Source organism: Oncorhynchus nerka, linkage group LG12 (genome assembly GCF_034236695.1).
Source record: "Oncorhynchus nerka isolate Pitt River linkage group LG12, Oner_Uvic_2.0, whole genome shotgun sequence".
Lineage (NCBI taxonomy): Eukaryota > Metazoa > Chordata > Actinopteri > Salmoniformes > Salmonidae > Oncorhynchus > Oncorhynchus nerka.
Window position 1 is genome coordinate 77,420,528 of NC_088407.1, and position 27,777 is coordinate 77,448,304.

The window sequence follows — 27,777 nt, forward strand, 5'->3', positions numbered from 1 at the left end:
TGTACTTTCTTTCAGCCAACGTACAGCAAAATCCCCAGCCTACGTCAATCTACTATCTCCCATAGTAGAAAAGTTGACCTATTCTATTGGTCAGCTTGCCGTTCTGTGCGAGAAAGAAATAGCCTATTCCAAACAGACTCTGGGACAGTTATGTGATGATAGATGCCAATTTCATACAACCAATAGTCCTAGGCTACATTAAAATACTTTAGAAAAGCAATGAGGCTGATGCAACAGATCAGAACATTTAGCTCAAAATCTTGATAAACTTATTTCTTCACAACGCAGCAATGTGCACAAGGCAGTAGGCTACACAAGGCAGTAGGCTACACAAGGCAGTAGGCTGCACAAGGCGGTAGGCTACACAAGGCGGTAGGCTACTCAAGTCGGTAGGCTACACAAGTCGGTAAGCTACACAAGTCGGTAAGCTACACAAGGCAGTAGGCTACACAAGGCGGTAGGCTACACAAGGCGGTAGGCTACACAAGGCGGTAGGCTACACAAGGCGGTAGGCTACACAAGGCGGTAGGCTACACAAGGCGGTAGGCTACACAAGACGGTAAGCTACACAAGTCGGTAAGCTACACAAGTCGGTAAGTCGGTAAGCTACACAAGTCGGTAAGCTACAAGTCGGTAGGCTACACAAGTCGGTAAGCTACACAAGTCGGTAAGCTATACAAGTCGGTAGGCTACGTGCAAATGATCGTTTCTTAATGCAGTTAGCGGGAAAACACCATTGCCAAAAGCCCACCACACATGTGACAGAGATGAAAATATCTGTTAGAAATGTAGAAAGAGGTGAGATCTAAAGAGGCAACAACTATCATGGGCTGCTGATATAACTAGGATAATGCCTTTGGCTGCTAGACAATGAAAGAAAGTTGATTTAAAAACCAAAAGAACATGAGAGAAATAGGCTACATGGTTTCAATGGTATATGGAAGTCTTTAGAAAAATAATTTTGTCTAGGCTACTTTGAAGCAAGTAAAACTTTAAAGTTTCAAACAATTAAGTACATGTTTTCAAAATGCATACTGCCTCCAGCTCATTGTAAAGTGGTGTGTGACACGCTGAATCCTGCCTACCCCTGCCTATGCACTTGAATCATGAATAGAAAGCACGTTTCAATTACCAGTTGAGAAATTAAAATATTTGCTATTTTTAATCATGGCCATGAAAACTTGTTTTTTTTAACACGTGATTGCATTTAGATTTGTTGTGCAATGATTGGTCTTATAAAAGCATGTTTCACTCCAGCAGCAACGAATGAGCTGTTTGAGAAGCTGTAGAAGCAGCTCTTGCACTGTCTGACAGATTTTCTACTCAAATGTAGGCTCTGTATCTGTATGCTGTGCAGGTGTGATAAATAAGATAGGCTACATAGCGACAAACAGAAATACACACGTGCCAATTTAATTCCACTAAATTATGCAAATGTGCCTATAGATCAATAAGCATGACCGGTCAAATATATTTCCATCGACTAGTTTTTCCATCAATGAATAGGCTAAAAAGCATTATTTTGCAATGGGATTTTAGCCGGGGTCAATTAGCCGGAGTAAATGTTATTTATTGGCTTTTGGGGGAGGAGTGTATAAAAGCCTATTACCGGCTAATGGAAACCCTGGTGTGTGTATGTTCTCCTCTCTACCTTCCACACAGCGGTCCTGATGCGGTTACGGTTACGGTCTAGCTCCTCCCAGACGTCAGCTTCCTGGTTGGCCCGGGGCATGCTGGGGGATCCGGGGCGGCGGTCTGGAGGAGGGTTGTTCTCCCCGTTGTCACTAAGCTGCTCGTCCTGCAGAACATCGTCTGTGTTCTCCCTCGCCAGGTCCCCAGGGATCAGGGATGCATTGGCCATGCTGAAATTATAGAGTGAATGTTACTCTGATGTCACTAAGTCATCCATCCATTCATCAGTTAATTAATTCATTAATGCATTCATTCAACGGGTGGATACATTCAACCATTCATTTATTCATCCATTCATTCAACAGGTAGATTCTTTCATCCATCCATCCATTCAACAGGTAGATTCATTCATCCATCCATTCATTCATTCAACAGGTAGATTAATTAATTAAATAGGTTAATTAATGAATTCATCCGGTAAACAAGTTAAAAGTGTGTGATCGTGAAATAGACAAAAAATCCCCTGAACAGTCAGTGGACCTTTAAACAGTTCATTCAAGATTCCCAGTCTCTGTGTGTGTGTGTGTGTGTGTGTTCCCAGTCTCTTACCCCATGTGTGCTGGGGTGAGTCGTGTGTGATGCTGTGGTGTGGTGGCTGTAGCGTTGATGGTCAGAGTACCATCAGACCCAGTCCTCTCCCAGTCATACGGGTCATTCTCCACCACGTTGTAGGTCTTCATACTGTTGTCAAACACTGACAACAGCAGCTACAACACAACAGAAAGTCACATGATGTCATATCCTGAGATACCTAACAGCTTGTACAACATCACTGACTGTCTGACTGATGGATACTCAGTACTCCAGAAAGAGGGCTCAGACATTCATACAGTCAGGCAGACAATCAGTCGGTCTGAAAACATACACACACGTCCTGGGACTTACCGTATATTGACACAGGGAACTGTAACAAAATGCTTAGTTCTAACTGTTAAAACATAGAGATACTGTACACACACATAGAGTAGGTAAAGTGAGAGAGATCTGCCATCTTACCTGATAGTCTGGTTTTGTGAAGTAGTCCAGGTTAGAGATGTGATCCAGGAAGACAGTGAACTCAGCAGGCAGGTGTTTCAGCATGAGCCTGTGGTCATAGGTGTCCTTCAGCTTCCCTACATGCTCCTGGGGAGGGAGAGATGGAGAGAGAGGTGTTTCAGCATGAGCCGGTGGTCATATGTGTCCTTCAGCTTCCCTACATGCTCCTGGGGAGGGAGGGAGGGAGAGAGAGATGGAGAGAGAGGTGTTTCAGCATGAGCCGGTGGTCATATGTGTCCTTCAGCTTCCCTACATGCTCCTGGGGAGGGAGGGAGAGAGAGAGATGGAGAGAGAGGTGTTTCAGCATGAGCCTGTGGTCATATGTGTCCTTCAGCTTCCCTACATGCTCCTGGGGAGGGAGGGAGGGAGAGAGATGGAGAGAGAGGTGTTTCAGCATGAGCCTGTGGTCATAGGTGTCCTTCAGCTTCCCTACATGCTCCTGGGGAGGGAAAGATGGAGAGAGAGGTGTTTCAGCATGAGCCTGTGGTCATAGGTGTCCTTCAGCTTCCCTACATGCTCCTGGGGAGGGAGGGAGGGAGGGAGGGAGGGAGGGAGGGAGGGAGGGAGGGAGAGAGATAGATGGAGAGATGGAGAGAGAGGTGTTTCAGCATGAGCCTGTGGTCATAGGTGTCCTTCAGCTTCCCTACATGCTCCTGGGGAGGGTTCACACATGTTGTTATGGAAGTATGGCTCAGTTGGTAGAGCATGGCGCTTGTAACGGCAGGATTGTGTATTTGATTCCCGTGGCCTCCTTTACATTAAATGTATGCACGCGTTACAGTTAAGTCACTTTGGATATAAACATCTGCTAAAAGGCATATCCACTGAGTGAGCAAAACATGATGAAGTTTACTTGCTCTTTCCATGACATAGACTGACCAGGTGAAATCTTTGATCCCTTATTAATGTCACTTATTCAATTCACTTCAATCAGTGTAGATGAAGGGGAGGAGACAGGATAAATAATCATTTTTAAGCCTTGAGACAATTGAGATTTAAGTAACAAAAGATTGAAGTACCTTTGAACAGGGTATGGTAGTAGGTGCCAGGCGCACCGGTTTGCGTGAAGAACTGCAACGTTGCTGGGTTTTTCCATGTGTGTATCAAGAATGGTCCAGCACCCAAAAGACATCGAACCAATTTGACACAACTGTGGAAGGCATTGGAGTCTACATGGGCCAGCATCCTTGTGGAATGCTTTCAACACATTGTAGAGTCCATGTCCAGACAAATTGAGGCTGTTCTGAGGGCATCTCAATATTAGGAAAGCGTTCCTAATGTCTGGTATACTCAGTGTATATTATAACACTTTTTTTATGTACTCTCGTGCATGAGTACATTCATATGCAGCGACGTCAGAGCTGTGACATGTTATTGAGTTAGTCTGTCAGTCTCAAGTCAAGTCAAGTTAGCCAAAGATAATGTTACTATTACGAGTCATGACCTAGCTAACGTTACCATTACGAGTCATGACCTAGCTAACGTTACCATTACGAGTCATGTACCTAGCTAACATTACCATTACGAGTCATGACCTAGCTAACGTTACCATTACGAGTCATGTACCTAGCTAACATTACCATTACGAGTCATGTACCTAGCTAACGTTACCATTACGAGTCATGTACCTAGCCAACATTACCATTACGAGTCATGTATCTAGCTAACGTTACCATTACGAGTCATGTATCTAACTAACGTTACCATTACGAGTCATGTACCTAGCTAACGTTACCATTACGAGTCATGTACCTAGCTAACGTTACCATTACGAGTCATGTACCTAGACAACGTTACCATTACGAGTCATGTACCTAGATAACGTTACCATTACGAGTCATGTACCTAGCTAACGTTACCATTACGAGGCATGTACCTAGCTAACGTTACCATTACGAGGCATGTACCTAGCTAATGTTACCATTATGAGTCATGTACCTAGCTAACATTACCATTACGAGTCATGTACCTAGCTAACATTACCATTATGAGTCATGTACCTAGCTAACGTTACCATTACGAGTTATGTACCTACGTATCCTGACTAGTTTGGCTGAGTCTGCTGATTGGTTGGTGTACAGGAAGGAAAATTCAGACAAGATTCTTACCTTGTCTTTGATCTTTCTCCATGGCAACTGTCCAACCATGAACTCCACCAGCATGTAGAAGAGGGACCACAGGTCGTCATGCCGACCCATCTCCTTGTTCTTGTGTGCGTTGACGGACGCATAGCGGACTGTGCCTCTGAACCCTGCTACTGGCCGAGGCTGGGGGAGAGAGAGAGACTTCACATCATGCTGCTGTACGACTAACAAGGTAGAACCCTGCTACTGGCCGAGGCTGGGGGAGAGAGAGAGACTTCCCATCATGCTGCTGTATGACTAACAAGGTAGAACCCTGCTACTGCCCGAGGCTGGGGGAGAGAGAGAGACTTCACATCATGCTGCTGTACGACTAACAAGGTAGAACCCTGCTACTGGCCGAGGCTGGGGGAGAGAGAGAGACTTCCCATCATGCTGCTGTACGACTAACAAGGTAGAACCCTGCTACTGCCCGAGGCTGGGGGAGAGAGAGAGACTTCACATCATGCTGCTGTACGACTAACAAGGTAGAACCCTGCTACTGGCCGAGGCTGGGGGAGAGAGAGAGACTTCCCATCATGCTGCTGTACGACTAACAAGGTAGAACCCTGCTACTGGCCGAGGCTGGGGGAGAGAGAGACTTCACATCATGCTGCTGTACGACTAACAAGGTAGAACAAGGACAATAGCACACAAACAGACACGACCAGTTTCCAGGACAGAGATCGAAGCCTATTCCCAGACTAAAAAAGCTATTTCAATTTAGATTCACCATTAAGCAAGCTTTTTAGTCTAGGACTAAGCTTAATACCGAGAAACCGGAACACAGTGTCTAACCACACATGTGGACAGACACTTACCGGTCGGACCTCTTGGCAGGAGTTAGTGAACTGGCGTGCCAGGCCAAAGTCCAGCATGTAGCAGGTCCTACAGGTACTGGGGAACCGGCCCATGGCAAAGTTGGACTAGGAGAGAGAGAAGGTGAAGAAGAAGAAGAGAGATAGAGATAAAGAAAAAGAGAGGAAGGATTTTAATAGCAACTATCATAGTCTGATTCTTGTCACTTTCACAGAAAGAAAATGTCAAATTACTGATGATGATGATGATCTCTTCATTCCAAAAATATATAGTCCCTAAGCACACACACACTCCACCCTCCACCCTCACACACACACTATATCCTCACACACACACACACACTCCACCCTCACACACACACACACACACACTCCACCCTCACACACAGACTCCACCCTCACACTCACACACACACTCCACCCTCACACACACACACTCCACCCTCACACACACACACACACACTCCACCCTCACTCCACCCTCACACACACACACTCCACCCTCACACACACACACTCCACCCTCACACACACACACTCCACCCTCACACACACACACACTCCACCCTCACACACACACACACTCCACCCTCACACACACACACACTCCACCCTCACACACACACACACTCCACCCTCACACACACACACACTCCACCCTCACACACACACACACTCACCCTCACACACACACTCCCTGCCTGTCTCACTGGTTTGATGTCTCTGTGCAGGAAGCCAACAGAGTGGATGCTCTCTATAGCTTCTAGTGTCTGTCGTCCCAGTCTCAGGGTGGTGCTGACTGTAAACGTGCCCCGCGTCATACTGCGCCTCAGCTCTGCCAGGTTACGCCCCTGAAAAACACACCACCCACGTAGCCTACAGAATCACTACAAACACTTCACACTTAGTCACATCAGCTCACTGACATCGCTATAGAGAATTAGAGACGTTTAAACACACAAGGTGATGAAGAGGCTCATCCTTACCTGAAGCTCCATCACCACATAGTTGAAGCGGTCATTGCGGCCGCATCCAACAAAGCGACACACGTGTTCTTTACCTGGACGATACAATAGAACATAGCATCCTTTATGACATAGTATAACCACGGGGTACCTATGTTAAAGGTCCAATGCAGCCGTTTTTATCTCAAAATCAAATCATTTCTGGGTAACAATTAATTACTTTACTGTGAATGTTTTCAATTAAAATGGCCAAAAATAAACAAAAATAGCTTCTTAGCAAAGAGAAATTTCTCAAGCAAGAATTTTGCAAGGACTGTTTAGAAGTGGTCTCAGTGGAAGGGAAAACTGAAAACGATCTGTTATTGGCAGAGGAACTCTTGGAACTCTTTCATATTGGTCTATTAATTAACTGAGGGCACAAGTCAGTCCAAAACTCCATCCCACCAAAAAAGGCTGAAATTACAGGCAGTCTTTTCAAACAGCTCTTATACCAAAAGAGCATTATCATCATTTACAAAATATCACTGTGTTATTCCAACCTCATCGTGTGGAAATATATGTTGCTTGAGAAATTTCTCTTTGCTAAGAAGCTATTTTTGTTTCTTATTGGCCATTTTAAATGTTGAGACATGTTGGGGGACGGGAGGAGACATGTTGGGGGACGGGAGGAAACATGTTGGGGGACGGGAGGAGACATGTTGGGGGACGGGAGGAGACATGTTGGGGGACGGGAGGAGACATGTTGGGGGACGGGAGGAGACATGTTGGGGGACGGGAGGAGACATGTTGGGGGACGGGAGGAGACATGTTGGGGACGGGAGGAGACATGTTGGGGGACGGAGGAGACATGTTGGGGGACGGGAGGAGACATGTTGGGGGACGGGAGGAGACATGTTGGGGAACGGGAGGAGACATGTTGGGGAACGGGAGGAGACATGTTGGGGAACGGGAGGAGACATGTTGGGGAACGGGAGGAGACATGTTGGGGAACGGGAGGAGACATGTTGGGGAACGGGAGGAGACATGTTGGGGAACGGGAGGAGACATGTTGGGGGATGGGAGGAGGTATTGCAGGTATTCCGCCTAACAACCTAGTAATTATGCCTCTGCCCTCTACCCCGACATAGTCCCACTCTGCCCTCTACCCCGACATAGTCCCACTCTGCCCTCTACCCCGACATAGTCCCACTCTGCCCTCTACCCCGACATAGTCCCACTCTGCCCTCTACCCCGACATAGTCCCACTCTGCCCTCTACCCCGACATAGTCCCACTCTGCCCTCTACCCCCCACTCTGACATAGTCCCACTCTGCCCTCTACCCCGACATAGTCCCACTCTGCCCTCTACCCCGACATAGTCCCACTCTGCCCTCTACCCCGACATAGTCCCACTCTGCCCTCTACCCCGACATAGTCCCACTCTGCCCTCTACCCCGACATAGTCCCACTCTGCCCTCTACCCCGACATAGTCCCACTCTGCCCTCTACCCAGACATAGTCCCACTCTGCCCTCTATCCAGACATAGTCCCACTCTGCCCTCTATCCAGACATAGTCCCACTCTGCCCTCTATCCAGACATAGTCCCACTCTGCCCTCTATCCAGACATAGTCCCACTCTGCCCTCCATCCAGACATAGTCCCACTCTGCCCTCTATCCCGACATAGTCCCACTCTGCCCTCTACCCCTACATAGTCCCACTCTGCCCTCTATCCAGACATAGTCCCACTCTGCCCTCCATCCCTACATAGTCCCACTCTGCCCTCTATCCCGACATAGTCCCACTCTGCCCTCTATCCCGACATAACCCCACCCAACACGTCCTTGATTTCTTTCTCTACATTATCCTTCAGAGTCAGTGTATCCCTTTGCCTTATCGAGTAGTAGACCGTCAACCTTTTGTGACTAGGGGGCAGTATTTTCATTTTTGGAAAAATAACATTCCCGTAGTAAACAGGATATTTTGTCAGGACAAGATCCTAGAATATGCATATAATTGACAGCTTAGGCTAGAAAACACTCTAAAGTTTCCAAAACTGTAAAAATATTGTCTGTGAGTATAACAGAACTGCTGTTGCAGGCGAAAGCCTGAGAAAAATCCAATCCTGAAGTGCCTCATGTTTTGAAAGCGCTGCGTTCCAATGCGTCCCTATTGAGCAGTGAATGGGCTATCAACCAGATTACTCTTTCTCCGTATTCCCCAAGGTGTCTACAGCATTGTGACGTAGTTTTACACATTTATGTTGAAGAATACCCGTAAGCGGCTACATTGCGCAAGTGGTCACCTGATGGCTCCCAGAGTGACTCTCGCGTAAAATACAGAGGTAGCCATTATTCCAATCGGTCCTACTGAAAAACGAATTGTCCCGACGGATATATTATCGAATAGATATGTGAAAAACACCTTGAGGATTATTGTCATGTTTCTGTTGATATTATGGAGCTAATTTGGAATATTTTTCGGCGTTTTCCTGACTGCAATTTCCGGGCGATTTCTTAGCCAAACGTGAAGAACAAACGGAGCTATTTCACCTACAAAAATAATATTTTGGGAAAAAAGGAACATTTGCTATCTAACTGGGAGTCTCATGAGTGAAAACATCCGAAGCTCATCAAAGGTAAACTATTTAATTTGATTGCTTTTCTGATTTCCGTGACCAAGTTACCTGCTGCTAGCTGGACAAAATGCTATACTCTGCTATCGATAAACTTACACAAATGCTTGTCTCGCTTTGGCTGTAAAGCATATTTTGGAAATCTGAGATGACAGGGTGATTAACAAAAGGCTAAGCTGTGTCTCAATATATTTCATTTGTGATTTTCATGAATAGGAATATTTTCTAGGAATATTTATGTCCTTTGCTTTATGCTAATTAGTGTCAGTCGATGATTACGCTCCCGCATGCGGGATGGGTAGTCACTAAAGGTAATATACAACAATATAAATTCCATCTCTTGAGATTAAATTAGGTTGAATGTGTACTTTGAAATGACTACTGGTCAGTTTAGGGCAGGGGGTTGGTTGAGTTTAGGGCAGGGGGTTGTGGTTTAGTTTACGGTAGGAGGGTTGTGGTTTAGTTTACGGTAGGAGGGTTGTGGTTGAGTTTAGGGCAGGTGGTTGATGGTTGAGTTTAGGGCAGGTGGTTGATGGTTGAGTTTAGGGCAGGTGATTGATGGTTGAGTTTAGGGGGCAGAAGTCAGAGGGAAGGTTAAGTACATGTAATTAAGTACATGTAATTTACCCTGGAGTTTCTTGAGGACAGCCACCTCCATCTTGAGGACCTGTTTAGGCTGCTGTGCCGACTCCACCTTCAGAGCAACACTGACCCTGGTCAGCAGGTCCAACGCCTCGTAGATCTCCCCAAAGCCACCGCCGCCGATCTTCTTTGTCTATACACACATCCCAAGGCAAAGCGTAATGTCATAATGTGGAAAACATAGGTTAGTAGATTCTTTTCTTTTTCAATCTTCCCACCATCCAACCTTCCTCCCCCATTCCTATTTACGTTTCTTCATCTCTAATCAGTATCCACACACGAACACGAAAAAAAACACACACACTTTTGTGTGACACAAGCAGCTCAACTCAAAGAGATTAGCAGTGGCAGATGTACATAACATCAGCTCCTCCGTCAGTGCTAGGGTTGAATCATCTCCTGGTATCACTTTTCACCCGGGTAACCTAGTATTTCCCGCCAAAACTGGAAGTGTCATTCAGAAGCATTATAAAGCATATAAATGTGCCTGGATTTGATTGGAGCTTTGACCAGCATGACAATTCAAACATGATGCTACCTGAGCCTGATGAGACCTATATTAACCACATTTAATGAGCCCTACATTAACCACATTTAATGAGCCCAAGCCCAAAAAAGCCCAAATGATTGTGCCGTTATCCAATACATACATGATATATAGGCAGTGGTGGAAAAAGTAGCCAATTGTCAAACTTGAGTAAAAGTATAGATACCTTAATATAAAGTTACTCAAGTAAAAATGAAAGTTTAGACTCCGACAATCACCATATTCTTATTGGAAGACTCAACAGCCTTGGTTTCTCTTATGACTGCCTCGCCTGGTTCACTAACTACTTCTCAGATAGAGTTCAGTGGGTCGAATCGGAGGGCCTGTTGTCCGGACCTCTGGCAGTCTCTATGGGGGTGCCACAGGGTTCAATTCTCGGGCCGAATCTTTTCTCTGTATATATCAATGATGTCGCTCTTGCTGCGGGTGATTCTTTGATCCACCTCCACACAGACGACACTATTCTGTAATACATCTGGCCCTTCTTTGGACACTGTGTTAACAAACCTCCAAACGAGCTTCAACGCCATACAACACTCCTTCCGAGGCCTCAAACTGCTCTTAAATGCTAGTAAAACGAAATGCATGCTCTTCAACCGATAGCTGCCCACACCCGCTCGCCCGACTAGCATCACTACTCTGGACGGTTCTGACTTAGAATATGTGGACTAGAGGTCGACCGATTAATCGGAATTGTCGATTAATTAGGGCCGAATTCAAGTTTTCATAACAATCGGAAATCAGTATTTTTGGGCGCTGATTTTGCAGATTATAAAAAATAAAAAAAAACATTATACAGTTTTATTTAATCTTTATTTCAAGTCAGTTAATAACACATTCTTATTTTCAATGACGGCCTAGGACTGAGGCAGAACGACAGATTTTGACCTTGTCAGCTCGGGGGATCCAATCTTGCAACCTTACAGTTAACTAGTCCAACGCTCTAACCACCTGCCTCACGAGGAGCCTGCCTGTTACGCGAATGCAGTAAGCCAAGGTAAGTTGCTAGCTAGCATTAAACTTATCTTATAAAAAACAATCAATCAACGACTGCCGTTGCTCCAATGTGTACTTAACCATAAACATCAATACCTTTCTTAAAACCAATACACAAGTATATATTTTTAAACCTGCATATTTAGCTAAAAGAAATCCAGGTTAGCAGGCAATATTAACCAGGTGAAATTGTGTCACTTCTCTTGCGTTCATTGCAGGCAGAGTCAGGCTATATGCAACAGTTTGGGCCGCCTGGCTCTTTGCGAACTAATTTGCCAGAATTTTACGTAATTATGACATAACATTGAATGTTGTGCAATGTAACAGGAATATTTAGACTCATGGATGCCACCCGTTAGATAAAATACGGAACGGAATAAACGTTTTGTTTTCGAGGTGATAGTTTCCGGATTTGACCTAAGGCTCGTATTTCTGTGTGTTTAATATAGTTAAGCCTATGATTTGATATTCGATAGAGCAGTAGTCAAAGGTATATGGTTTAGAGAGAAATTGTCGACGCGTTATAATTCCTGTAATAACTTGAGGCTGAACTTGAAAGGGGTTCCTTCGTTATTTTACCGTTCATGTCTTCCATAGAGAATGTCTTGATCTACTTCAAATAAGGTCATTGTTTCGTGCTTAAACCGCCTCTGTTCATGTCTTCCATAGAGAATTTCTTGATCTACTTCAAATAAGGTCGGTGTTTCGTTCAGGCTTAAACCGCCTCTGCGTTTTGATACCCGTGTAAATCTCACTAGGATAAGGTAACGTTTTTCTAAATATTTTCATAAATCCACTCTACATTTTTTTTATCTTCACTTATATTTAGCCAATATTGATCAGAGTTACCTTGTCCTATGGATATCTACACAGTTATAAAATTGGCAAGGTGGTGTAAGCCTACATGAAACACAGACCTTATTTTAAGTGAATCTAAAAATATCCTATGGAATAAATGAATGAAGGAACCGCTTTTCAGATTTTGCTAGAAGGTGTCATGGGAATTATGACTCGCACTTTGGTAGTCAATTCTTACCATGTCCATTATTAAAATAGGATTTCCCGCATATAGAAATTACAGTTTTTGTTTTCAACATTCATCACAAGTAACTTAAACTCTATTTTTATTCAAACAGTTGAGAGTATTTGTATCCTAAGCAGACTCTTCAGTATCATTGTCACTTCAGAGCTGTGTGTGTGTTTTACAGATGGCAGAGAAAAGCAGAGCACCAGTGTGGGACTATTACATGGAATAGTCCCACACTGGTAGCACGCGCTCCAGCAGGTATATTTCACTGGTCATCCATCCCCAAAGCCCACACCTCCTTTGGCCGCCTTTCCTTCAAGTTCTCTGCTGCCAATGACTGGAACGAATTGCAAGGTGTCTTATTTGTGATAAAGATGTAAGCATGGGGTCAGCAACGGCTAAATAAAAAAATACCACCAACCTGTGAAATCACCTTAAGAACAACCATCCAAAAGCCCATAATATGTATTATATTAAGTTCAAATCAAAGTGTTCATTGTTCATTCAGTATTGTTGCAATTGTCATTATTACAAAAATGTGTGTAATATATAATATATATATATACACACACACACACACACATTAATCGGTATCGGCTTTTTCTGTCCTCCAATAATCGGTATCGGCGTTGAAAAATCATAATCGGTCGACCTCTAATGTGGACAACTATAAATACCTAGGTGTCTGGCTAGACTGTAAACTCTCTCTTTGTTTTTCTGCTCGTTTGCACACCAGTATTTCACCTTGCACATCCTCATCTGTATATCACTCCAGTGTAAATTGCTAAATTGAAATTACTTTGCCACTATTGGCCTATTTATTGCCTTACCTCCTTACTTAATTTTGCACACACTGTATACAGATTTTTCTATTGTGTTAAGACTGTACGTTTGTTTATTCCATGTGTAACTCTGTGTTGTTTTTGTCGCACTGCCTTGCTTTAACTTGGCCAGGTCGCAGTTGTAAATGAGAACTTGTTCTCAACTGGCCTACCTGGTTAAATAAAGGTGAAATAAAAAAATATATATATAAATATTTTATTATAATTTACTATACACAGGAAGTGTAGACATGGTGCTGCCCTACTCCTCCCAGTCCCAGTCGAAGTCTCAGTCCCAGTAGAGGTCCCATTCCAAGTCCCAGTCCCAGTGGCGGTCACAGTCCCAGTCGAGGTCACAGTCCCAGTCGAGGTCACAGTCCCAGTAGAGGTCACAGTCCCAGTAGAGGTCACAGTCCCAGTAGAGGTTTCAGTCCCAGTCCCAGTAGGTTTCAGTACCAGGAGAGGTCCCAGTCCCAGCTATACTAACCTCACATGGCACCCTGTCCCTGGTAGCTCTGGCCGGGAGACACGGGCACACACACACACCACAGCATGGTAGAGAGGAGCAGCCAGGGGGATAGCGCTGGGAATAGCACACTGAGTGGCTACAAATAGCTTCTTTCGCTTTATTAAGTTCCAGTCCACTTGGTGGCAAGGAGCTGCATGTGCACTGCACACATGGAGCTGACCCCAACCTGTCCAGGTCAGCAGGTGAGATGGACAAGATAAAGACATAGGGGAGAGTGGAGCCAATTCATTGAGAACAAATACAGCTTTGTTGTGATGAATTGGTGCTTGCTGAGGGGGTACAAACATGGCATAACAGAATGGTCACTCACTCACTCACTCACTCACTCACTCACTCACTCACTCACTCAGTGGTGTAAAGTACTTAAGTAAACATACTTTAAAGTACTACTTAAGTACTTTTTTGCGGTTTCTGTACTATACTTTACTATTTATATTTTTGACAACTTTTACTTCACTACATTCCTAAATAAAATAATGTACTTTTTACTCCAAACATTTTCCCTGATACCCAAAAGTACATTTTGAATGCTCAGCAGGACAGGAAGATGGTCCAATTCACACATGTATCAAGAGAACACCCCATGTCATCTATTGCCTCTGATCTGGAGGACTCACTAAACACAAATCTTTAGTTTGTAAATTATGTCTGAGTGTTGGAGTGTGCCCCTGGCTATCCGTAAATAAATAACAATAAGAACATTGTGCCTGCTGGTTGGTTTAATATAAGGAATTTGAAATAACACACACACACACACACACGTACCACTTTCCATCGTTCCTTGACCAGGACAAGCACAGTGAGGATGTCAGCTTGGTCCATCGCTGCAGCACTCATCCCGCCTGCGGTGGACTGCTGTTCACGGTGGTTCTTCCTCTACTACCACTCCTGCTAACTACCACCAGCCGTATTAGATTGGGTCGGGCATCAGGTTCCTGTAGAGACCTAAACAACAGGCCCGGGAGAGAGGCAGAACACACGTAAGACCACTACCGCCACGACAATATACTGTGGTCTGTTGAATATAATAATGAATATAACGAACTCTAGTTAATGAAGTATCTCTGGATAAGAGTGTCAGCTAAATCATTCAAATGTAAATGTAAACTGTATGGAAAGTTCCAAACCTTTAGACATAGCTTTGACTGAGGCTCCCTCAACACAGGACTAACATCAAATCAAATGTATTTGTCACATGGGCCGAATACAACAGGTGTACATCTGTTGTTGATGTAAAGTACTATATACACACAGGGGTTAAAGCTAAAATAATCCCATGACTGAAACTTAAGTCCATTTGATTGATTGTCTGGGGCCAAGTTAACCTCCTCTTTCATGTCAGAAAGTCCTGACCATCATGCTTTTAGGGAAATAGGATTATATTGTACATGTATTAAACTGCGAGTTTGATCAATTCCAGTCTCCTTGCTTAGAGGGTACGGTGTCCTCCCCAGGATAATTTTTAGGTAGAAAAACTGAAATGCTCAATTTAACCTCTTAAAATATAAAGTCCCCATATTTGGGGACCCGATTAGATTTTTTTATTCAATTCAGTCTGGTATGAGAACGGTAGCCCCTATCTGCAAAAGCAGGGCATCTGCGGAAAGCTGAGTATCTTGGTTATTGGTCTGTGTCTGTGACATCATGGGAAAATCAAAGGAAATTAGCCAAGACCTCAGAATCAAAAATGTAGACCTCCACAAGTCTGGTTTATCCTTGGGAGCAATTTCCAATGTTTTATTTATTTTACCTTATTTAACTAGGCAAGTCAGTTAAGAACAAATTCTTATTTTCAATGACGGCCTAGGAACAGTGGGTTAACTGCCTGTTCAGAGGCAGAACGACAGACTTGCCAGCTTGGGAGTTTTGAACTTGCAAACCTTCCGGTTGCTAGTCCAACACTCTAACCACTAGGCTACCCTGCCGCCCCAAATGCCCGAAGGTACCACGTTCATCTGTACAAACAATAGTACACAAGTATAAACACCATGGGACCACACAGCCATCATACCGCTCAGAAAGGAGACACGTTCTGTCTTCTAGAGATGAACGTACTTTGGTGTGAAAAATACAAATCAATCCCAGAACAGCAAAGGACCTTGTGAAGATGCTGGAGGAAACAACTACAAAAGTATCTATATCCACAGTAAAACAAGTCCTATATCGACATAACCTGAAAGGCCGTTCAGCAAGGAAGACGCCACTCCTTCAAAACCACCATAAAAAAGCCAGACTACGGTTTGCAACTGCACATGGGGACAAAGATCGTACTTTTTGGAGAAATGTCCTCTGGTCTGATGAAACAAAAATAGAACTGTTTGGCCATAATGACCATCGTTATGTTTGGAGGAAAAAGGAGAAGCTTGCAAGCCGAAGAATACCATCCCAACCGTGAAGCACAGGGGTGGCAGCATCATGTTGTGGGGTGCTTTGCTGCAGGAGGGACTGGTGCACTTCACAAAATAGATGGCATCATGAGGGAGGAAAATTTGTGGATATATTGAAGCAACATCTCAAGACATCAGTCAGGAAGTTAAAACGTGGTCGCAAATGGGTCTTCCAAATGGACAATAATCCCAAACATACTTCCAGAGTTGTGGCAAAATGGCTTAAGGACAACAAAGTCAAGGTATTGGAGTGGCCATCACAAAGCCCTAACCTCAATCCTATAGAAAATGTGTGGGCTGAACTGAAAAAGCACGTGCAAGCAAGGAGGCCTACAAACCTGACTCAGTTACAACAGCTCTGTCAGGAGGAATGGGCCAAAATTCACCCAACATATTGTTTGAAGCTCGTGGAAGGCTACCCGAAACGTTTGACCCAAGTCAAACAATTTAAAAGGCAATGCTACCAAATACTAATTGAGTGTATGTAAACTTCTGACCCACTGGGAATGTGATGAAAGAAATAAAGGCTGAAATAAATCATTCTCTCTACTATTATTCTGACATTTCAATTTTTTTAAATAAAGTGGTGAACCTAACTGACCTAAGACAGGGAATTTTTACTCTGACTAAATGTCAGAAATTGTGTAAAACTGAGTTTAAATGTATTTGGCTATGGTGTATGTAAACTTCCGACTTCAACTGTAGCTACATGGGGGGGGGTATCAAATGAATCCTTAGGTTGGTAGGAACAAATCTAGCCTATTGCCATGTTATCTGATGATGTATGACTTAATGGCAACATCGAATGTCCACGGAGTGACTATATCTTTGCGGCATCGCAAATATGACTTTGCCTGCTTACGCGCCGTAGGCATCCATTACACAGGGGATTGGCTACTATGGCACATTGACAGTACTGTAGCCAATGAGATAAGCTTTCCAGGGATATGCAGTTGACCTGGGTGGGACAAAGCAAGGCCTAGAACCTTTTATGTGTAATGCGAACTACTACTACCTGGCTCAGAGACGGAACGCACCGAGCACGCTACAGTACATTGTAAACACATTTCATCGCTTTAATTTCATCGCTTTAGCATAAAGGATGGCTTCTCAAGGGATGAAAAAAGGTAAAACTAAGAATATCGAACAAGAAGCTAAAAAAAAAAGGCAGCTATGAATAGAAGCTTTGAACAAAATACTGGTCCAAATCGCTCGGCCAACAAAGATTGCTTTCTAGAAGGATTGGATCCACTTTATTTTCATGACTTTATATAGCTAATTTACTATATGTATTTCTTTGTCTGTTTTTTTGTGCTTTGGTTTTAGTGTGCGTAGGCCTATGTAACAAGTAATTTCAATGTTATAGAATTACAAAGTAGTTATTGTCCGTTTCATATTAGTTCTAAGTTTCATCCTTGTAACTTTAGAAAGGGCACTAAACTCTCATGGTCATTGGAGAGGCCACTAAACTCTCATGGCCATTGGAGGCCACTTAACTCTCATGGCCATTGGAGAGGCCACTAAACTCTCATGGCCATTGGAGAGGCCACTAAACTCTCATGGCCATTGGAGAGGCCACTAAACTCTCATGGTTTTTGGAGGAGCCACTAAACTCTCATGGCCATTGGAGAGGCCACTAAACCCTCATGGCCATTGGAGAGGCCACTAAACTCTCATGGTCATTGGAGAGGCCACTAAACTCTCATGGCCATTGGAGAGGCCACTAAACTCTCATGGCCATTGGAGAGGCCACTAAACTCTCATGGCCATTGGAGAGGCCACTAAACTCTCATGGCCATTGGAGAGGCCACTAAACTCTCATGGCCATTGGAGAGGCCACTAAACTCTCATGGCCATTGGAGAGGCCACTAAACTCTCATGGGCATTGGAGAGGCCACTAAACTCTCATGGTCATTGTTTATTTGTGGTCTTCACCTCTGCCTTTGTCTCCAACGTGTTACTGTTTGCATTGTGTGTGTACTTCACACCTTCTATGTTCACTGTACAGATAAAGTTGAAGCTTGGTGTTTTTACTTTACAGTAATGTCGTTTTGTAAATGTAGTCAACTGTAATTCTGTGTGTCTTTATAACAATGTATCCCTTTATTTTATTCTCAGAGTCGAGGATGCAGAGGATTTGGATGATGTTTGGGAGCCACCCCTCCCCAGCAAGCGCCCCCGAACGGCCAAGGTCTTCACCCCCCACTGCTATGTCAATCACCCGTCTGATGGTTCTACATCCACTTTTCATTGGAAATGAATGTACTTCTTATGTACCAAAACGCAATAAGGCTGTCGGTCTGATAGAGGCGTAAAACCATGCTTGAAACTCCTGTTGTAAAACTGCATTTGTAAATGGATGCCACACGCGCATGGTAGCAATGGAACACTTGGATTCAAAGGCCAAAACTGCTTTCTAAATTGTTTTCCAGCAATTGTATGAAGAATTGTTGTGCTTGTCAAAATACATGTTACCCTCCTATGGTTCTCGCAACTTGAATGCGCCTCGAGAGGAACATTCATCTTGCATTGGACACACAACAACAAGCCGACTAGGTAAATAGATCAACTATTCTACTATAGTTTTAATAACAATATTACATGGCAAAAATAGTACCACTGGACAGTTCTATCCTGAGTGATAAATCACAGCCTTTGAATGACTTTGCCAGCGGCAACAATGAGCTCCTCACCGCTGTCTGAGTTGAGCGCTGCTGTGGTACGCATTATAGACTATTTAATTCCCTTCATCTGAACATCGGAGTGTCATCAACAATCATGCATGTCAGTTCAGTGCCCACATCGTAACAGAGAAAATAAAATATTTGGGAATATATTTTGTAGAACAGACATACTTCTGTCTAGATTAGGCTATGTCATATCCAAACCCGTGTTGCAGATCGACACTGATCTCAAAAAAGACCTCTTCAGAATCCATATGACGGAAATAAGTCACAGTGACAGAGAACATTAACCACTGGGTGTGCAGAAGGAATGTCAAGTAGCCTGTGGAGATGATAGCTAATGACAGCTGAGTCCTAGGCCTGTGGAGATGATAGCTAATGACAGTTGAGAACTAGGCCTGTGGAGATGATAGCAAATGACAGCTGAGGCCTAGGCCTGTGGAGATGATAGCTAATGACAGTTGAGGCCTAGGCCTGTGGAGATGATAGCTAATGACAGTTGAGAACTAGGCCTGTGGAGACGATAGCTAATGACAGCTGAGTCCTAGGCCTGTGGAGATGATAGCTAATGACAGTTGAGAACTAGGCCTGTGGAGATGATAGCTAATGACAGTTGAGAACTAGGCCTGTGGAGATGATAGCTAATGACAGTTGAGAACTAGGCCTGTGGAGATGATAGCTAATGACAGTTGAGAACTAGGCCTGTGGAGATGATAGCTAATGACAGTTGAGAACTAGGCCTGTGGAGATGATAGCTAATGACAGTTGAGAACTAGGCCTGTGGAGATGATAGCAAATGACAGCTGAGGCCTAGGCCTGTGGAGATGATAGCTAATGACAGTTGAGGCCTAGGCCTGTGGAGATGATAGTTTTTCAATGGGTGAGGCCTAGGCCTGTGGAGATGATAGCTAATGACAGTTGAGGCCTAGGCCTGTGGAGATGATAGCTAATGACAGTTGAGGCCTAGGCCTGTGGAGATGATAGCTAATGACAGTTGAGGCCTAGGCCTGTGGAGATGATAGCTAATGACAGTTGAGAACTAGGCCTGTGGAGATGATAGCTAATGACAGCTGAGTCCTAGGCCTGTGGAGATGATAACCCTCATCTATAAAATATCTATAACAGAACCAAGAGACGAGACATTTGCTAATGACAGTTGAGAACTAGGCCTGTGGAGATGATAGCTAATGACAGTTGAGAACTAGGCCTGTGGAGATGATAGCTAATGACAGTTGAGGCCTAGGCCTGTGGAGATGATAGCTAATGACAGCTGAGGCCTAGGCCTGTGGAGATGATAGCTAATGACAGCTGAGGCCTAGGCCTGTGGAGATGATAGCTAATGACAGCTGAGGCCTAGGCCTGTGGGCCTAGGCATGGTTCCAAACCAAGACAGGCCTATTTCAGGTTGACAGACCAGTCCTGACATGTAACACAAGCTCTCTCCAGTCTGATCCCAAGACAGGCCATCACACCTCCACACACACACACACACAGCAGCCCCACACACACGCTGACAGCAGGGCTACTCAAGGAATAGACTACATCGGAGATGGGATCAATTCCATTTCAATTCCAGTCCATTCAGGAAATTCCAATTATCTTCAATGTTTTTCAATGGGTAAAATGTGGAATTGGAATTTGGTTTACTTTCTGAATTGACTGGAATTGAAATGTAATTGACCCCACCTCTGGTTACAGAGTTCAATAAATCTAATAAAATGTACGCAAGCTTCACTCTATAACATATCTATACCCTCTATATATATAACGTATCTATAACAGAACCAAGAGACGAGACATTTGTGTAACAACAAACCAAGACAGGCCTATTTCAGTGTTGACTAGACCAGTCACTGACATGTAACAACAAACCAAGACAGGCCTATTTCAGTGTTGATTAGACCAGTCACTGACATGCAACAACAAACCAAGACAGGCCTATTTCAGTGTTGATTAGACCAGTCACTGACATGTAACAACAAACCAAGACAGGCCTATTTCAGTGTTGATTAGACCAGTCACTGACATGTAACAACAAACCAAGACAGGCCTATTTCAGTGTTGATTAGACCAGTCACTGACATGTAACAACAGACCAAGTCAGACCTATTTCAGTCTTGACTAGACCAGTCACTGACATGTAACAACAAACCAAGACAGGCCTATTTCAGTGTTGATTAGACCAGTCACTGACATGTAACAACAAACCAAGACAGGCCTATTTCAGTGTTGACTAGACCAGTCACTGACATGCAACAACAAACCAAGACAGGCCTATTTCAGTGTTGATTAGACCAGTCACTGACATGTAACAACAAACCAAGACAGGCCTATTTCAGTGTTGATTAGACCAGTCACTGACATGTAACAACAAACCAAGACAGGCCTATTTCAGTGTTGACTAGACCAGTCACTGACATGTAAAAACAAACCAAGACAGGCCTATTTCAGTGTTGATTAGACCAGTCACTGACATGTAACAACAAACCAAGACAGGCCTATTTCAGTGTTGATTAGACCAGTCACTGACATGTAACAACAAACCAAGACAGGCCTATTTCAGTGTTGACTAGACCAGTCACTGACATGTAACAACAAACCAAGACAGGCCTATTTCAGTGTTGACTAGACCAGTCACTGACATGTAACAACAAACCAAGACAGGCCTATTTCAGTGTTGATTAGACCAGTCACTGACATGTAACAACAGACCAAGACAGGCCTATTTCAGTGTTGATTAGACCAGTCACTGACATGTAACAACAAACCAAGACAGGCCTATTTCAGTGTTGATTAGACCAGTCACTGACATGTAACAACAAACCAAGACAGGCCTATTTCAGTGTTGACTAGACCAGTCACTGACATGTAACAACAAACCAAGACAGGCCTATTTCAGTGTTGATTAGACCAGTAACTGACATGTAACAACAAACCAAGACAGGCCTATTTCAGTGTTGATTAGACCAGTAACTGACATGTAACAACAAACCAAGACAGGCCTATTTCAGTGTTGACTAGACCAGTCACTGACATGCAACAACAAACCAAGACAGGCCTATTTCAGTGTTGATTAGACCAGTCACTGACATGTAACAACAAACCAAGACAGGCCTGATTTCAGTGTTGACTAGACCAGTCACTGACATGTAACAACAAACCAAGACAGGCCTATTTCAGTGTTGACTAGACCAGTCACTGACATGTAACAACAAACCAAGACAGGCCTATTTCAGTGTTGACTAGACCAGTCACTGACATGCAACAACAAACCAAGACAGGCCTATTTCAGTTTTGATTAGACCAGTCACTGACATGTAACAACAAACCAAGACAGGCCTATTTCAGTGTTGATTAGACCAGTCACTGACATGTAACAACAAACCAAGACAGGCCTATTTCAGTGTTGATTAGACCAGTCACTGACGTGTAACAGACTCGTAGTGTTTGATCATTTAATTGCTTCCAAGACTCTGCCACTTTCCTGTCGTAAAACACATTCGACTTCTTTGATATTCTCAGAAAATGAATTTTTACGAGTTATAGCCTACTTTATTAGCAAACTCTCAAAAGTGATGAGAACTTATTTTTAGCATTCTGTGTGAGGCTACTCTAGCATTCTGTGTGAGGAAGTAGGCTACTCTAGCATTCTGTGTGAGTAAGTAGGCTACTCTAGCATTCTGTGTGAGGAAGTAGGCTACTCTAGCATTCTGTGTGAGGAAGTAGGCTACTCTAGCATTCTGTGTGAGGAAGTAGGCTACTCTAGCATTCTGTGTGAGGAAGTAGGCTACTCTAGCATTCTGTGTGAGGAAGTAGGCTACTCTAGCATTCTGTGTGAGGAAGTAGGCTACTCTAGCATTCTGTGTGAGGAAGTAGGCTACTCTAGCATTCTGTGTGAGGAAGTAGGCTACTCTAGCATTCTGTGTGAGGAAGTAGGCTACTCTAGCATTCTGTGTGAGGAAGTAGGCTACTCTTTAGCATTCTGTGTGAGGAAGTAGGCTACTCTTATCATTCTGTGTGAGGAAGTAGGCTACTCTTATCATTCTGTGTGAGGAAGTAGGCTACACTTAGCATTCTGTGTGAGGAAGTAGGCTACTCTTAGCATTCTGTGTGAGGAAGTAGGCTACACTTAGCATTATGCAAAGAGGCCTCAGAACACTCTTTGCTTACATGACATGACATCACAATGTCACAGTGTATCACCAGCACAGGAGCAATCCCATGATGCAACGGGACAGGGGTAGGAAACGTCAATTACAGCACAGATACAGACAGTTAGATAACAGTGAAATCAAGAAGACAGTGAAATTTGATACAATGTCGTTGACACGTTGTTGGAGTCCCACACACACAGTGGCCCTAGCGCTGCAGCTCTCTCGCTCTTCCTAGATAAGACTAGCAGAGCAGCATACATTTAGTGTGTTGTCGTACAGTCAGGGAACATACAGTCAGGGAACCCCAACCGTCATCTCTCTGTGTGAGAAGCCACCAATAAAACACACTCTGCAGTAGCCTAAGTTTCAAGGTCACAGAGGCTCTATTCCAATCCCCTGCCTCTCTGGAGTCAGATACATTCCTGTTAGAAAATGAGCACTTTTTCGTACAGCGGGTGTAGTATATTTTCTTCAATCTCTCCACCTGGGCAATTCATAAAGCATCTCTGAGTAGAAGTGCTGATCTAGGATCCGTTTTGACTTTTAGATCACAATGAATAATATTACAGTGTTTATTTATTTTACCTTTATTTAACTAAGCAAGTCAGTTAAGAACAAATTCTTATTTTCAATGATGGCCTAGGAACAGTGGGTTGGCGTAGCAGTAAGTCGTCCTGTCGTGTCGTGTCCCCTGTATATATCATTTCTTTTTAGTTTTTTACATATTTTTCTTCGCATACCTCTTTAAAAACATTTTGCTAAACCTAAGCTTCCATATACTCTCCTGCAACCCGCCTCACCCAATGTAGCTATTTTTCCTAAAGTATTTATATTTACTTCGAAACCGGAACCCCTCAACTGAAGCTAGCCAGCTAACCACCAGCTATGCTAGCGGTCTTCAGCTAACCGGTCATCAGCTAACCTTCAGCCCGGAAAGCTCTCGCCAGTTCGAACAACGTGACTCTAACCAGAGCATAACGGACCTATTTATTTTTCATCCCCGGATTCATCCCCGGATTCCCACCGCAAACGGAACATTTTTCAGCCGGATCTTCACAACTAGCTATCTAGCTAAACCGCAACCCCGGGCCTGAACTGTTAGCTTGTTAGCACAGGCCTGCTAACCGTCTGAATCGCCACGTCCCAAACACCCATATTTACTTTCTATCTCTTTTTGATTTTTAATTTGTTTATACCTTCCGGAAACCTGCCTCACCCAATGTGATACGGAATCGCTATTATTTTGAATTTTTTAGAACACACTCAAGAACCTCCAGAAGCTAACCAGCTAACTAGCTACAAGCTATTTAGTCATGGTTAGTTTTTTTTATTTTATTTTTTAAAAATTTTAACCTGGATAACACTCGCCAGTCCAGCTTCCCTGCCCCATCCACCGCTGCCCCCTGGACACTGATCTCTTGGCTACATAGCTGATGCACGCTGGACTGTCCATTAATCACGGTACTCCATTCTGCTTGTTTGTTTATCTTGTTTGTTTATCTGTTGGCCCCGTTGCCTAGTCAACGCCATTTTACCTGCTGTTGTCGTGCTAGCTGATTAGCTGTTGTTGTCTCACCTACTGTTTTAGCTAGCTTTCCCAATTCAACACCTGTGATTACTGTATGCCTCGCTGTATGTCTCTCTCAAATGTCAATATGCCTTGTAAACTGTTGTTCAGGTTAGTTATCATTGTTTTAGTTCACAATGGAGCCCCTAGTTCCACTCTTCATACCCCTGATAACTCCTTTGTCCCACCTCCCACACACGCTGTGACCTCACCCATTACAACCAGCATGTCCAGAGATACAACCTCTCTCATCATCACCCAGTGCCTGGGCTTACCTCCGCTGTACCCGCACCCCACCATACCCCTGTCTGCGCATTATGCCCTGAATATATTCTACCATGCCCAGAAACCTGCTCCTCTTATTCTCTGTCCCCAACGCTCTAGGCGACCAGTTTTGATAGCCTTTAGCCGCACCCTCATACTACTACTTCTCTGTTCCGCGGGTGATGTGGAGGTAAACCCAGGCCCTGCATGTCCCCAGGCACCCTCATTTGTTGACTTATGTGATCGAAAAAGCCTTGGTTTCATGCATGTCAACATCAGAAGCCTCCTCCCTAAGTTTGTTTTACTCACTGCTTTAGCACACTCTGCTAACCCTGATGTCCTTGCTGTGTCTGAATCCTGGCTCAGGAAGGCCACCAAAAATTCAGAGATTTCCATACCCAACTATAACATCTTCCGTCAAGATAGAACTGCCAAAGGGGGAGGAGTTGCAGTCTACTGCAGAGATAGCCTGCAAAGTAATGTCATACTTTCCAGGTCCATACCCAAACAGTTCGAACTACTAATTTTGAAAATTACTCTCTCCAGAAATAAGTCTCTCACTGTTGCCGCCTGCTACCGACCCCCCTCAGCTCCCAGCTGTGCCCTGGACACCATTTGTGAATTGATCGCCCCCCATCTAGCTTCAGAGTTTGTTCTGTTAGGTGACCTAAACTGGGATATGCTTAACACCCCGGCAGTCCTACAATCTAAGCTAGATGCCCTCAATCTCACACAAATCATCAAGGAACCCACCAGGTACAACCCTAAACTCTGTAAACAAGGGCACCCTCATAGACGTCATCCTGACCAACTGGCCCTCCAAATACACCTCCGCTGTCTTCAACCAGGATCTCAGCGATCACTGCCTCATTGCCTGTATCCGCTACGGAGCCGCAGTCAAACGACCACCCCTCATCACTGTCAAACGCTCCCTAAAACACTTCTGTGAGCAGGCCTTCCTAATCGACCTGGCTCGGGTATCCTGGAAGGATATTGACCTCATCCCGTCAGTTGAGGATGCCTGGTCATTCTTTAAAAGTAACTTCCTCTCCATTTTAGATAAGCATGCTCCGTTCAAAAAATGCAGAACTAAGAACAGATACAGCCCTTGGTTCACTCCAACCCTGACTGCCCTCGACCAGCACAAAAACATCCTGTGGCGGACTGCAATAGCATCGAATAGTCCCGTGATATGCAACTGTTCAGGGAAGTCAGGAACCAATACACGCAGTCAGTCAGGAAAGCTAAGGCCAGCTTCTTCAGGCAGAAGTTTGCATCCTGTAGCTCCAACTCCAAAAGTTCTGGGACACTGTGAAGTCCATGGAGAAAAAGAGCACCTCCTCCCAGCTGCCCACTGCACTGAGGCTAGGTAACATGGTCACCACCGATAAATCCATGATTATCGAAAACTTCAATAAGCATTTCTCAACGGCTGGCCATGCCTTCCGCCTGGCTACTCCAACCTCGGCCAACAGCTCCGCCCCCGCAGCTCCTCGCCCAAGCCTCTCCAGGTTCTCCTTTACCCAAATCCAGATAGCAGATGTTCTGAAAGAGCTGCAAAACCTGGACCCGTACAAATCAGCTGGGCTTGACAATCTGGACCCTCTATTTCTGAAACTATCCGCCGCCATTGTCGCAACCCCTATTACCAGCCTGTTCAACCTCTCTTTCATATCGTCTGAGATCCCCAAGGATTGGAAAGCTGCCGCAGTCATCCCCTCTTCAAAGGGGAGACACCCTGGACCCAAACTGTTACAGACCTATATCCATCCTGCCCTGCCTATCTAAGGTCTTTGAAAGCCAAGTCAACAAACAGGTCACTGACCATCTCGAATCCCACCGTACCTTCTCCGCTGTGCAATCTGGTTTCCGAGCCGGTCACGGGTGCACCTCAGCCACACTCAAGGTACTAAACGATATCATAACCGCCATCGATAAAAGACAGTACTGTGCAGCCGTCTTCATCGACCTTGCCAAGGCTTTCGACTCTGTCAATCACCATATTCTTATCGGCAGACTCAGTAGCCTCGGTTTTTCGGATGACTGCCTTGCCTGGTTCACCAATTACTTTGCAGACAGAGTTCAGTGTGTCAAATCGGAGGGCATGCTGTCCGGTCCTCTGGCAGTCTCTATGGGGGTGCCACAGGGTTCAATTCTCGGGCCGACTCTTTTCTCTGTATATATCAATGATGTTGCTCTTGCTGCGGGCGATTCCCTGATCCACCTCTACGCAGACGACACCATTCTATATACTTTCGGCCCGTCATTGGACACTGTGCTATCTAACCTCCAAACGAGCTTCAATGCCATACAACACTCCTTCCGTGGCCTCCAACTGCTCTTAAATGCTAGTAAAACCAAATGCATGCTTTTCAACCGATCGCTGCCTGCACCCGCATGCCCGACTAGCATCACCACCCTGGATGGTTCCGACCTTGAATATGTGGACATCTATAAGTACCTAGGTGTCTGGCTAGACTGCAAACTCTCCTTCCAGACTCATATCCAACATCTCCAATCGAAAATCAAATCAAGAGTCGGCTTTCTATTCCGCAACAAAGCCTCCTTCATTCACGCCGCCAAGCTTACCCTAGTAAAACTGACTATCCTACTGATCCTCGACTTCGGCGATGTCATCTACAAAATGGCTGTTCAACATCTCTCTGTTTAGCAAACTGGATGCAGTTTATCACAGTGCCATCCTTTTGCCACTAAAGCACCTTATAGAGCCTAGCCCTGGACCTAGCCCTAGAGGCCTAGCCCTGGAGCCTAGCACTGGAGCCTAGCCCTATTCGCCGCCCTAGACCCACTGGCTCCAGGTCACTACAAGTCCATGCCAGGTAAAGCTCCCCTGGATCTCAGTTCACTGGTCACCCTGGCAACACCCATCCGTAGCATGCGCCTCCAGGTGTATC

The 27,777-nt window shown here is 44.5% G+C and overlaps 1 protein-coding gene across 1 annotated transcript in view; it reads right to left on the bottom strand.

Moving 5' to 3' along the window:
• LOC115119870 (tau-tubulin kinase 2-like) overlaps positions 1 to 27,777 on the bottom strand; it is a 47,012-nt gene that overhangs the window by 14,501 nt on the left and 4,734 nt on the right. The window contains 9 exon segments of the mRNA XM_065025811.1: positions 1,652 to 1,862; positions 2,242 to 2,399; positions 2,689 to 2,814; positions 4,836 to 4,994; positions 5,669 to 5,773; positions 6,376 to 6,516; positions 6,652 to 6,725; positions 9,872 to 10,019; positions 14,572 to 14,751. Of these exon segments, the coding sequence (XP_064881883.1) occupies positions 1,652 to 1,862; positions 2,242 to 2,399; positions 2,689 to 2,814; positions 4,836 to 4,994; positions 5,669 to 5,773; positions 6,376 to 6,516; positions 6,652 to 6,725; positions 9,872 to 10,019; positions 14,572 to 14,643 (1,194 nt within the window). The 5' untranslated portion in view covers positions 14,644 to 14,751.